An 11,177-nucleotide genomic window follows, 5' to 3' on the forward strand; every position below is an offset into this window, starting at 1 on the left:
ACACAGACAGACGAGGATGAGAAAGCCAGGGAATAGGAGTGGGTGGGCAGGATAAACAATGCCAGTCACTCCAGGCTCATTAATTATTTTTATTCAAAACAGAAAATCTTGTCGGATTTTTGGGAGCCATAAATCAAACCACAGAACCTGTAACTCTTCCCTTTCCCCTTTTCCCTCTTGGGCCTCTACCGAGAATAGAGCGTATGAGTTTAGTGACTGCAAAAACACTGCATTGCCTCAGGGCAACTCCCAGGACTGGGGTGGGCAGCCCTCCCCTCTTCTCCAGGGGCAAAATGAGGTGACAGTAGCTGCGGTACCTACAGCTCTCACTTCTCCCAGCTGCACACGTCAGGGAAGGCGTCTCCAAATCTTGGCTGGCTCTGGGAACAGGTGTTAAAAACCAGGGTCACTCAGTCACATCTCCCTGGAGAGATCCTTCCATTTCCTGAAGAAGGAAAGAGGGAGAAGTTAGATGACTCTATCCCCAATTTCTTTTCCCCTTCTGCTGCTCACTTCTGCTAGTGGAGTCAGGAATGGCAATCGGGTTGCGATGCTGGCCATCGCAATTGGGTTGTGAAGCCTGGTCTCTGTTTCAGGCTCCTCTGCCCTTGTGACTGATGTCCCTCAGCCTTCTCCTCATGTTATCAACCTAGGGGAGGGAAGGCTTGATCAGTACATTTGGTCCTCTCTCCCTTCACTTTTTTCTCCCCCCACCTCTCCCGCCATGCTGTTCTCACCTATTCTTCTTCCTGCCTTTTCTGACGGATTTTGTTTGCCTCTGCCCGCTCATCTTGCTCAAAAAATTCCTTGTCGAGGCGTTGCAGGTGTGGCAGCAGGACCAGGACCTCCAACCTGTAATCAGGTTCATCAGAGCATGGATTGTCCAACAGCACCAGTGCCTGCAGCATGGGGAGGACCTGCAGTTTTGCCACCTCCTGAAAACTGCTGATTCCATTGTTCCTGGAGAAAGGACAGAAAGCAGGGGAAAGAGACACATGCAAGTAGTGAGATCCCTTTGGAACAGTAAGCTGACAAGACAGACAAGGCAAAACTTGGCAGCATGATAAACCATAGACCACAGACCTGCGATCTAAGATGCAGATTTGTCTGCAGCTCCCCAGAATGAGGGGTAAAAAGGACATTGCTCCGGGTTTCTCTGTGCTAGACAGTCCATTGAACTGTGTGACATGGCCATCGCCCTGTGTGGCAAATGCTGAGAAGGGCACCTGCAGTCACGTCCAGCACACAGGGAACACGCTTAGAGGGATCCAAAGGAATTATGGCAAGGAATAAAAAGTGTGAGGCAGGGTGTGGGAGTGACTGGGGAGGCAGATCTTTTCTGAGAAGCCCAGGAAAGGCCCCAGCTGTTATATTCCTAGGCAGCTGAGTGCTGAACACCAGTTAAGGACAGAAAAGATCAACCCATCCCCATCAGGTCTTCAACTTCCAAAGAAACCAGAAAATCCTAACGGTCTTAATGGGAGCACAGCCTGATGAAGGGGTCTCCAGTCCCAACGCAGAGCAGGGAGGACCCACCGTAGATTGAGGTACTGCAAGCACTTCATGCTACTGCAGAATCCATCCAGGGTCTCAATGTGGTTGTCACGCAGGTGCAGAGTAGTCAGCTGCCCTAGCTCCTCAAGGCCTTCTAGGCTCCAAATGGCGTTCTGGGCCTGAGCACCAGGGAGGCAGGAAGAGAGAAGGAAAAAGGGGACACACAGGAGAGGGAACAGCCGTCATTTCTGGCCTTCACAGCTCTTTCTACCCTTCAGGCTCCCTACCGCTCATATCACAGCCTTCTCTGAGGAAGCTAGATCAGGTTGCTCAGGGTCTTGGCCAAATGAGTTCTAAGTATTCAGATTCAAGGACCAAAAGTTTGCTGAAAAAGTGTTTCCTGTAGCATCACTTGGTGACTGAGACAAAGCCACCCCACATGAACACCCTACTGCCAGCCCAGCATCCCCTCACATGGCAGTGCCAAATCTATGTCCCTAAGGCCTCAGAGAGCAGGTGCGGTGAGGAAAGCATGGACCTGAGCCTGGAACAGGTGTATTTAAAGGATGAATAACCAGCCCCTCTCAGTCACATAGTCTACATACACATACTACACACACATATACATGCAGCGCAGGGATCTTCCAGTGTCAGCTGCTTCTCTTGTGAGGGAAATCTACTACCAAGAAATCTACTCCTCCAGGAGCAGAAGCAGGCTGCCTGTTCCTGAGGGAGGTTGCAGGGGGCCGGAGGTTGTTGGCTGGTTTAATTTTAAGCTTTTCCAGGCGTAATTGTTGTTGTCCATCTGTAGATGCACCTTCTTGCAGCAAATCTGACAATCTTATGGCAGGGAGTTCAAAATTCCCCATCACCAAATTTCATTCACTTCATTGTGAGGCAGGTTATGAGGTGGGGAAATACCAAGGCCTGAGTTCCAACACCAGTTTCACAGCAGGATTCCGGCTGGAAAAGGCCGCTAGAGGCCTCCTGCCCAAGCCCGTGCTCACCGCAGCGCTAGCAGCAGCACCGGGTCAGGCTGCTCACCGCACTGCGCAGCCAAGCTCTGAGCACCCCAGCAACTACAACCTCCATGTTGCCTTCCCCAGCCTGGAGCGGAGCAGGGCTGCACTTGCGGCGGTGGCTCAGGGCTGCAGCCTCCAAGGATGCAGGCACTTGAGCGGGAAATGGGAAGAGAGCTGCTGTTGTGCTCTGCTCCTTGTTGGTACCCGGGTGGTCACGTGGCCGCTGCCTGAGACTAATAAAAGGGGCACATGCTGAACTGGTGGGACTGGAGAACAGTTTAGGACTGGGACACTCAGGAAAAGGACATTTTGTAGAAAAGGGGAATTTTAATGGGAACTGGACAAAGGAGAGTCTAGACCAGCTGGGCCAAGTAAAGCGAGTGACACAAGGACAAAAAGAGGAAAGCTGGAGATTTAGCGAAGGCCGTGTGAACAGATTTAACGGTCAGGAAGGATCAGTACATTGAACCCCAGAGGAAATCAGGAGCTGGTGTGGGAAACAGAGTGGGGAGATCACAGACCACTGGTCTGTAAAATGGATTCTAACGTCCCATCACTCTCACTTTCTTCATTACGGCAGCATGAATAGTCTTAATAGTTCTGGCCCTGCAAGCACTAAAGGACAACGCAGAATGGACTTTGTTCAGGGTTGTAGGTTTTTTTCCCCATAAATCAAGTAACATTCCATATGACACCTTTAATTAAATGATCGCATCATCACCTTACCTTTAGATACCAGTTCTTCACATAGATGTGATGCCGCCATTTCTTATGGAAAGCTACTGTAACATGTTGCCCATGATTCCCTCTCCCCTTCCTGCACACCCAGTCTCACTCTAGCCAGCCTTTCTCACCGCTGCTGCACAAGGACCGAGAACCAACACAGCCTTGCTGACCGCAGTGATCCTTAAACTGATACAAGTGCCATGTGGTACACAGCCTGCTCATAGCCTTCCTGCTAGTAGGCGTAACTTTTTCAATGTTAAATTTCATCTGCAGCTGCGTCATACATTAACCAAATTCTGTTCAGTTCCTTTAAATTGAATCCTTTGTCTTGAATCCTGTCCTTGAGGCATCAGCTGTGTCTGCCCCGCGGCTCAAGTAATACCAAAATCTTTATACAGAAAGCAAGGCACTCCTGGGAGAGAGCCCACTCCAAAATTATTTAATGAGCCAGGCAGGCATGGGAGACAAATTCAAGCCCCAATGAGAATATGAGTCAGTTGTTCTAGTTTTAATAATCACGTCTTGCAATTTGCCCACTTCATATGTGCGGCTCAGAAATCCCCTCAATTGTGCCAGGAAACTTCTTTAAAACTAGTGCTGTGTTTGCTTCCCTCCAATCATGCACTAAAGTGGCTGGTTTTACTTTTAAATGCTGTATTGTATCTAGTGACTTATCCACTTCATCCCTTCTTTGAGCACCTCTAGTCCTAAAATCTGTTTTCTACCAGAAAAGTGCAGGCAATACCAGCAAGCAACCTCCTCAAGTGTCTTCTGTCAGGGAGTCTTGATGAAAAGAAAGCATATAGCCTTTCAAAGCCTTTATCATCTTTAATTGCTTTTTAGGAGGTAGTGACTCAGGACTACTATCTAGTCTTTGCAAGCTGTAGCACTGCATGATGCTTGGGACTAAGCCTTCCTTCACTTGCATCTCTTGAAGTAAATGTTCCCTGAAACAGTTGTTTATGATATTAGGAAATTGCTTCTCCTATGTTAGTTCCACTGCAATGTTCCATCAGTTTCTTTTGTGGCAGCTGAAGGTGTGAATCATGTAATTGTGCTGGTTTAAAATCAGCATTTGATTAGGCCCATCAGGGAGGAGAAAGAGGCATCATCTCCCCCTGTCACTCAGAGCAAATCTCTTGCTTTCCCCACTTGACCTCCGGGGGTCCCAGGACACACCAAATACTGCCTCCTGTAACACTGCCAGGAGAGAATGCCGCTCTCCCGTAGGAGGCCAGGAGGGAAGAATCCGATGCACTGAACAATGCCAGCCCCTCTGCTCTCTGCAGAGCAATTACTGGTCAATGGCTATTCCCTTTGCACTCTCTGCGCAGACAGCGTAGAAGGAGCAACCTCAAAGAAGTGGTTTTGTCTCTTTAGCTCTCTGAAATCTGTTCCTCTCTTGGGCTGAGAAGATTGAACCGAACAGGCTAGCAGAACAACTATGTTGCTTTGAAGGGGACTGTGTCTGCTCCCCTCCCACTGACTGGAGGTGCCAGGCTCTGCAGCAGCCCTGTCCCCCTCCCTAGGCTGGCTGATCTCTTACCAGGTAGAGGCTCTTGAGCATGGGAAGGCTGAGCCCCGCTGTGCTCTCTAGCTTGTTCCTTCGCAGCTCCAGGATTTGCAGGCTGAACAATCGGCCGTGACTCAGGCCCAGAGCTGTCTCAATTTTATTTCCTGAAGGACAGAGGGGGAAGAAACAATGAGTTAATTCGGCCCAAAGAGAGTGCCTTGTGGGCACAAGAATGAAGAGAGGTGGTCTGCATCACCTTTCAGGCTGAGGTTGGCTAAGCGGGGGTGAGTAATGCCCTCCATATCCTTGATGCGGTTGTGAGCAAAGCTGATGATCTGGAGGTAGGGCAGCTCCTGCATGCAGGCACTAGTAAGCAGATTCCCATCAACCTTCAGCCAAAGCAGGTGGGTTAGGCTGTTCAGTGGAGATAAATCTTGCAGCTTGTTCTCTGACAGATCCACATATCGCAGGTGAATGAAGCATTTGAGGAGGCTGATGTCTGTCAAGTCCCTGTGGGAGGGAGGATGTGAATAGTAAACATCTCTCATTTCCCCCTGCTACCAGCTTTCAGCTTGCTCCTTGCCACTGCTGGAGGGAGGGCATCCTCCTTTCCCACTTCCCTGCTGTCCTGGGAAGTCTTACTGGAGAGAAGGAAGAAAAAGGCAGGCGATTGGGACAGGCTGAATAGTCTGTAAACAAGGCTGAATGGAGAAGGTTGGAGCTGCTTTACTGGCACAGGGAGTATTTATTCCCATTGAATTGTATCTGTCAGGAGACAGAAGCAGAGCAGAAAAGAGGGTAAGCGTGGGGGGCAGTCTGTTAGAAGGTAGTGGCAACACCAAGGACCGTGTGGAAGCACTTTCCTAGTGAGAAAAAGCTGGCTGAGATACCTATGAAGCTGCTGTAAGACAGTCTTACTGAGGCCTGATGAGGCTGAGGCTCCAAATTGTTCCGAGGCCATTGAGGCACTGTACTTACAAGCACATGCCTTAAAGGTAAGAAGTTAACAGGAGGGATGCTTCATGGATGCCTCACAGTGCCTGTGGGGAAGTCACCCTGCCCAGGTGCCCCTCGGAGACCACAGTCCAGAGTGATGGGCAGGCTCCCCCCCACCTAGGGGGACACCGCTGTCCCCATCACCTGGCTACGGCAGAGGCAGCGCCCTGCTCGGGGCAGAGGCCAGACAGGCTATGCCGAGGCACAGACTGGGATCCTGAGGACATGGCCTGGGGACGCTCCTGCCTGCACTTGGCTGCTCCGCGGCCACATGGGTGACCAGGGAGGAGGGGGCCTTTTCCTGGGGGCGGGCAGGTGTCGCACACTCACTTGTATTTCGCTTCAAACTTCACATAGGCGTGGGCCAGGCCGTCGCCCGTCTTACCGAGGAGCGAGAGGCCCTCCCTCAGGGCGGCCTCCGTCAGGGGCCTTCGGGCCGGCACCTGGGGGGGGAGAAGGAGAGAACACAACCAGCGCCGGGCTAGCCGCAGCCGCAGCGTGCCGCGGCCCCCTCCCTTACCTGTGCTTCCTCCTCCTCCTCCTGCTCCCCCTCCTCCCCAGGAAGGCCGCGCTCGCCCCGCTCCATGCCCGCAGGCCCGCGGGCGGCAGCCCCCTCAGCCCGGCGGCCTCCCGCGCTGCGCGGGCCGCGCCGCCCGCTGCCATGGAAACGGGGGCGGTGCCCGGCGGCGCTGTCATGGCAACGGCACTGAGTGACAGCGCGGAGTGGGCGGGGCCAGCTGCGGCGTGCAGAGGGCTCCCGCGGGGCCCTGCGGGGTGCTGGGGGCTCCTGAGGGGTCTTGTTGGGGTGCAGCGGGGTGCTGGGGTGTCTTGCAGGGCGGCTGCAGGGCCCTGGGGGGTGCAGTGGTGCCCTAAGAGGTCCTGGGGGGTCCTGCAGGGTGGCTGCAGGGTCCTGAGGGGTGCTGCAGCATCTTGTGCAGTGCTGGGGGGGGCTGTGGGGGGCTGCAGGGTGCTGCGGGGTGCTGGGTGCTCCTGAGGAGCCCTGCGGGGTGCTGGGGGTCGCTGTGGGGTGCTGCGTGGTGCTGTGGGCACCCTTTGCTTCAGCCACGCGGCCTCATCCCTGGGCTTTCCCAGAGACACCCCTTCTCCCGCCAGCGGTACCGTCGCCCCCGCGGATCTGGGCCTTTCTGCTGCCTCGGGCGGGGCAAACATGGCATCCAACATCTCATCGGCCCCGAGCAAACCCCCCAAAAAAGAGACTTCCCGTGTTTTACAAGAGGGTTCCGGAAGCACGTCATGCAGCTGGCGCCTGTCGGCTTCCATCGCGCGCTGGTGGTGGTGCTCCCCCCAAGCCAGGCACTTGCATGCGTGTACTGCTCTGGCTGCAATAGCTTGTCATCTTGGGTAGTAAATTCCCCGTGGGAAGCTCAGAGCGTGTCTTGCCTTCAGCAGAAGCACTTTGTGATCCTACTCTGCCTTCCTAAGCGCTCCTGGCCCTTCCTAGCTGGGTGACATCCACAATTATTAGGAGTGTAGCCAGAGATTGAAGGATCATTCCAGTGGGAAGGGACCACCGGAGTCGTCCCATCCACCCCGCTGCTGAAAACGGGGTTCAGAGCGAGATGGGGCTGTGCAGGGTGGTGGTCACTCAGCTGGGGAGTGTCTCTGAGGAAAGACAGTCCCTCTGCTAGATGTTTAATTAACGTGTTGGGCAGAATCAGGCCCAGGCTTTGCAGGAAACCTTGCATGGTGTGATCTCTGGGATGCCAGGATGCTTTGGGGCACGGTGTCCCAATGTACCGCAGTTGCTGCTGCTTCGGCCAGACCCCTGGGGCTGGGGAGCCAGGGGAGCTCAGCTCGGCAGAGCCCGGCAGATGCCAGCAGCGCCCGCCCGGCTTCGGCACCTGCAGGCGGGCGGGTGGCTGTGCAGAGCGGAGCCGGGTATTTACAGGCTGGGATTGCTGCTCGGAGCTGACGGCCACCAGTGCTTGGGGCTAGTACCAAAGTCCAAGGCCCTGTTCCCTTTCCCTCCGGTGCACTTTGCTCCTTTGCGGCCCCCCGGGCGATGTCGGCGTTAGATAATGGAGCCCGAGCTGAGCTGGACGCACACCCGGCACACACCAGCCTCAGGCGCTCACGGTGCATGTGCCAGCCATCACCCCTAGTGCGAAGCACCATCCTGTGCCCAGGGCTGCACGGCCAGCTGCTGCCCATGTCCCCAGCCTCGTTCCGCTTGGATCCCTGCTGCCAGTCTCTCCTGTGCTGCACTTGCCCCTCCTGAATTCACCCCCTGGGCAGGTACCTCCATATGATGAGCATTTCCACTGTATCCCCTGAACCCCCTCGCCATACACATAAAGCACCCTGGCTCCTCTTGCCTTTGCTTTCCAAGGCTCTAAAGAGCCCTTCAGCAAATCGGTGCTGGAGAAAAAGGAATGACATGCTTTTCTTCTCATCCCTTTATGCTGAAGAACAAACTGGGAGAAGTCATGTGTGCTTCTATGCATGTGTTCTATATGGTCTTAAAACAGGACCATATGGCTCAAGTGCCTTGGTTTCTAGATGACCAAAAAACTTCCAAGAAACCAGAGAAAATGTACAAGGAAACCAAAAGAAAGAAATTGTACAGGTTTTGTATATTTATTATATATATAACACCTATATTTTAAATATAGATAACATTTTTTCGGTTATATATCTTTATAAAACCCCAAACCTAACTATACTGATCGTTAAGGGGGAAGGCCATCAAGGCTCTTCAGCAGGAGGAGGAGCCCAGTGCCCTGCCGGGCTGCTCCCAGCCCCATCCCAGGAGCCACCAGCCCACCAAAGGCCCATCTTGGGGAGCACCGGGGCACGAGGTGGGGGCGCCAAATCAGGGGCTCCGGGCCCCTTCCAAGGGAGCCTCGGCCCCAGAGCACCTTTAGGGCTGGGGGGGTCACTGCATTCAAGGGTGTGGGACACTCGATGGGATGCGGAGGAGGAGCCTTTGGGGATTGCACAGGTCCCGTTAGGGGATGTCTAGTGGAGGAACTGAGGGCAGGAAAGGGAGGGATCCAGGTGATCTGTGGAGGAACAAGTGTGGGAGAACGGAGGGATACAGGAATAAAAAGGGCTGGTGGTGTAGAAATGGTTTGTGATGGTTTGGCCGTGCCCTGCACCAGGCCAGCGCAGCCTGTCCCATCTTCTCATTAAACACCTTTTACACTTTGCCTGGGTGAGGGGCTCTCATTGTCCTGTGCAGGGGGTCTGGGGGGGTCTGGAGGCCAGCAGCTGGGGTCATGCCCATGGGGCAGCACTGGTGCGCAGCGTGCGAGCGGCAGCGAGGGTGCAGCTGGACCAGCCGGTGAGGGGGTGTGAGAGGGGGCTGCGAGGGAGGATCCAGCTGCCAGGGGGACCAGGAGAGCCCCATCCAGCTGCCAAAGAGGCTGAGGGGCCTGGGGTCCCAAGCACCACAGGGGGTCTGGCTACTGGATGACCAGAGAGTGGGATGGAAGGGCAGCTACTGGGCAGACTGAGCCCAGCTGCTGGAGAGAGCCATGCTGTACTTATGTGTATACATATACATATTATATACATACACACATATATATATATTCCTGCTTACTAGCGTATTTCCATCCTGCTCAGCCAGAGGAGGGGTGGGATGTGGCTGCTGATGCTGTGATCGCATGAGTGCTCTGCGTGGCCGGCTGTATGATCTGTGCAGCCGTCCGTGCATACATGTTTAAGTGGGGTGTGTGGGTGGGTGCCTGCTGCGCATACAAGCTCAGCCCTGGCTACCAGCTGGGTCTGAGGACACGGAGCTGCAGAAGCCCCTCTCAGGCTGTTACATCTGGCACAATGGATCTTTCCCAACAGCAACCTGTTTAAGATCCAACTGCTACAATTTGCAGCGAGGATCTGGCAGTATTTCCACTCCACAGAGACGTGGTCCTGCCAGAAAGCAGACAAAAAGAAAACCAAGATCTGTCATTCTGGCCGACGCAGAAATTATTTTCTGTGAGTTTATTTCTCATTAAACAAAAGCTTTCATGCCTCTGTATTCTCCTCAAAGCAGCAAGATCAATGCTCACTTCCATCTGCTTTTTTCTATGTAGGTCACTCTCCTGGCTCTTGCCTGGCTCTGTGGGCAGGAGCGGGAAGCGATGGTGGAGCTGCAGCTGCGGCCGCTCCCTGTGAGCAACCCCAGCAGCCTCCAGCACAGCCCGTGTCCCCGCCGAGCCACCACCGTGCTGACCCCAAGGCACCAAGCTACAGCTGTACCTCAAACACTTACTCTGGTTTAGAAACCAGAGTTGCCAGGGTTTTTTTTGCTGTTGTTGCCTTTGAAGCATCCTTCTCTCCACATCACTCCACATGCACCGAGCACCAGTAGCTATCATCTCAGGCCCTCACATCTTTCCCTCTTTGATGGGTTGGCTTCCATCACGAGGCTCCCAGCAGTCGTGCTGCTACGCCCAGGGCCCACCACCCTGTGCTTCCTGACAGCGGTTACCCCACCGCTGCTCTCCATGCCATTTTAACGCAGGCTGCCCCGGCCCTGCCCACCCTCCCTACTCCCGGAGGGTCTGCAGCCACCCCTCACCCGAAAGGCTTCTGCTGAGGAAGGGGCAGGACAGGGGCTGGATTTCTGCTCCCAGGCTGGGAAGCAGATGCCCACTGATGGGCTGGGGGCTCTTCTCTCCCATCCCTTCCAGCCAGGAGGGGCGAGCCCCTTCAGCAGTGTGTTAGCAGAGCAGGCAGACCTAGAGCACGAGTGGGCTTCCTAAGATTTTTCTCCTCCTCTGTGCAGCAGCACCTGCTTTCCATCCCCCAGGTGATGCTGGCAGAGCAACACACTGGTGGCTGGAGTGGCAGCAGAGGCACACGCCACAGCCGCAACAGCTGCAGACCAGAAACACAAAATGGGAGAGCTGCACGTTAATAGCCGAGTACCTCTTCACACGCCTGCTCCGTACCAGAGCGCTGCCCATAGGCTCCCGGGGACACACAGCCTCACTGCTAAGCTCCTCCTTGCCAGGCACTTCCTTCTTCGTTACCCTTAGTACAGCCTAAAAACCTCCTCGCTGGTGCAGCAGCCAGGAAATAATGTCTAGTCTTGCTTTCTCATCCATCAGCACACAGCCGAAAGCAGGCAGCAAGCGCAGCCTCAGCACATGGCCTAAAAACCCCTCCCCGCACGAAGAGAGCTGCTCTGCTCCACGTTTAACGAGCAGCAAATTCAATTACTAGTCCCCACAGGCAAGGAGCAGGGATGAGCACATTACCCAGCCTGCCTGGGAAGATCAGCTCGCTAGTGGGACTGCCAGGTGCTCCAGCAGCTACTGCAATAGAGATGCACGTGGAAAAGATACACACAAATCAAACCACCATGGGCCCTAAAAGCTGTGACATGAGAAGCAAAATGCTCCAGGTGTGCTGCAGGTGAAACCTACAGTAGTAGCAAGGTTGAACCTTGGCAACAC

The 11,177-nt window shown here is 54.4% G+C and overlaps 1 protein-coding gene across 2 annotated transcripts; it reads right to left on the minus strand.

Moving 5' to 3' along the window:
* Positions 1-69: 69 nt before the first annotated feature.
* On the minus strand, positions 70-6,397 carry LRRC23 (leucine rich repeat containing 23). Of its 2 annotated transcripts, none has more exons than XM_040593890.1 (7): positions 6,272-6,397; positions 6,082-6,194; positions 5,012-5,265; positions 4,789-4,919; positions 1,537-1,673; positions 738-960; positions 70-649 (listed from the first exon to the last, which is right to left on the minus strand). In XM_040593890.1, exons 1-6 carry the CDS (start codon positions 6,335-6,337, stop codon positions 738-740), a joined length of 924 nt encoding a protein of 307 aa, XP_040449824.1. In that variant the 5' UTR covers positions 6,338-6,397; the 3' UTR covers positions 70-649. The 2 variants fall into 2 exon arrangements, with proteins under 2 accessions (XP_040449824.1, XP_040449823.1); XM_040593889.1 differs by having other exon boundaries at positions 70-445; positions 6,272-6,396.
* Positions 6,398-11,177: the final 4,780 nt, after the last annotated feature.

This window comes from Falco naumanni, chromosome 5 (assembly GCF_017639655.2).
Source record: "Falco naumanni isolate bFalNau1 chromosome 5, bFalNau1.pat, whole genome shotgun sequence".
NCBI lineage: Eukaryota > Metazoa > Chordata > Aves > Falconiformes > Falconidae > Falco > Falco naumanni.

Coding starts and splice junctions, on each gene's coding strand:
- LRRC23 (XM_040593890.1), bottom strand. CDS start 6,337: ATGGAGCGGGGCGAGCGCGGCCTTCCTGGGGAGGAGGGGGAGCAGGAG. Junction 5,266..6,081: donor AAGTTTGAAGCGAAATACAA/GTGAGTGTGCGA, acceptor TCCCTCCCACAG/GGACTTGACAGACATCAGCC. Junction 1,674..4,788: donor TGCTCAAGAGCCTCTACCTG/GTAAGAGATCAG, acceptor CCTGGTGCTCAG/GCCCAGAACGCCATTTGGAG.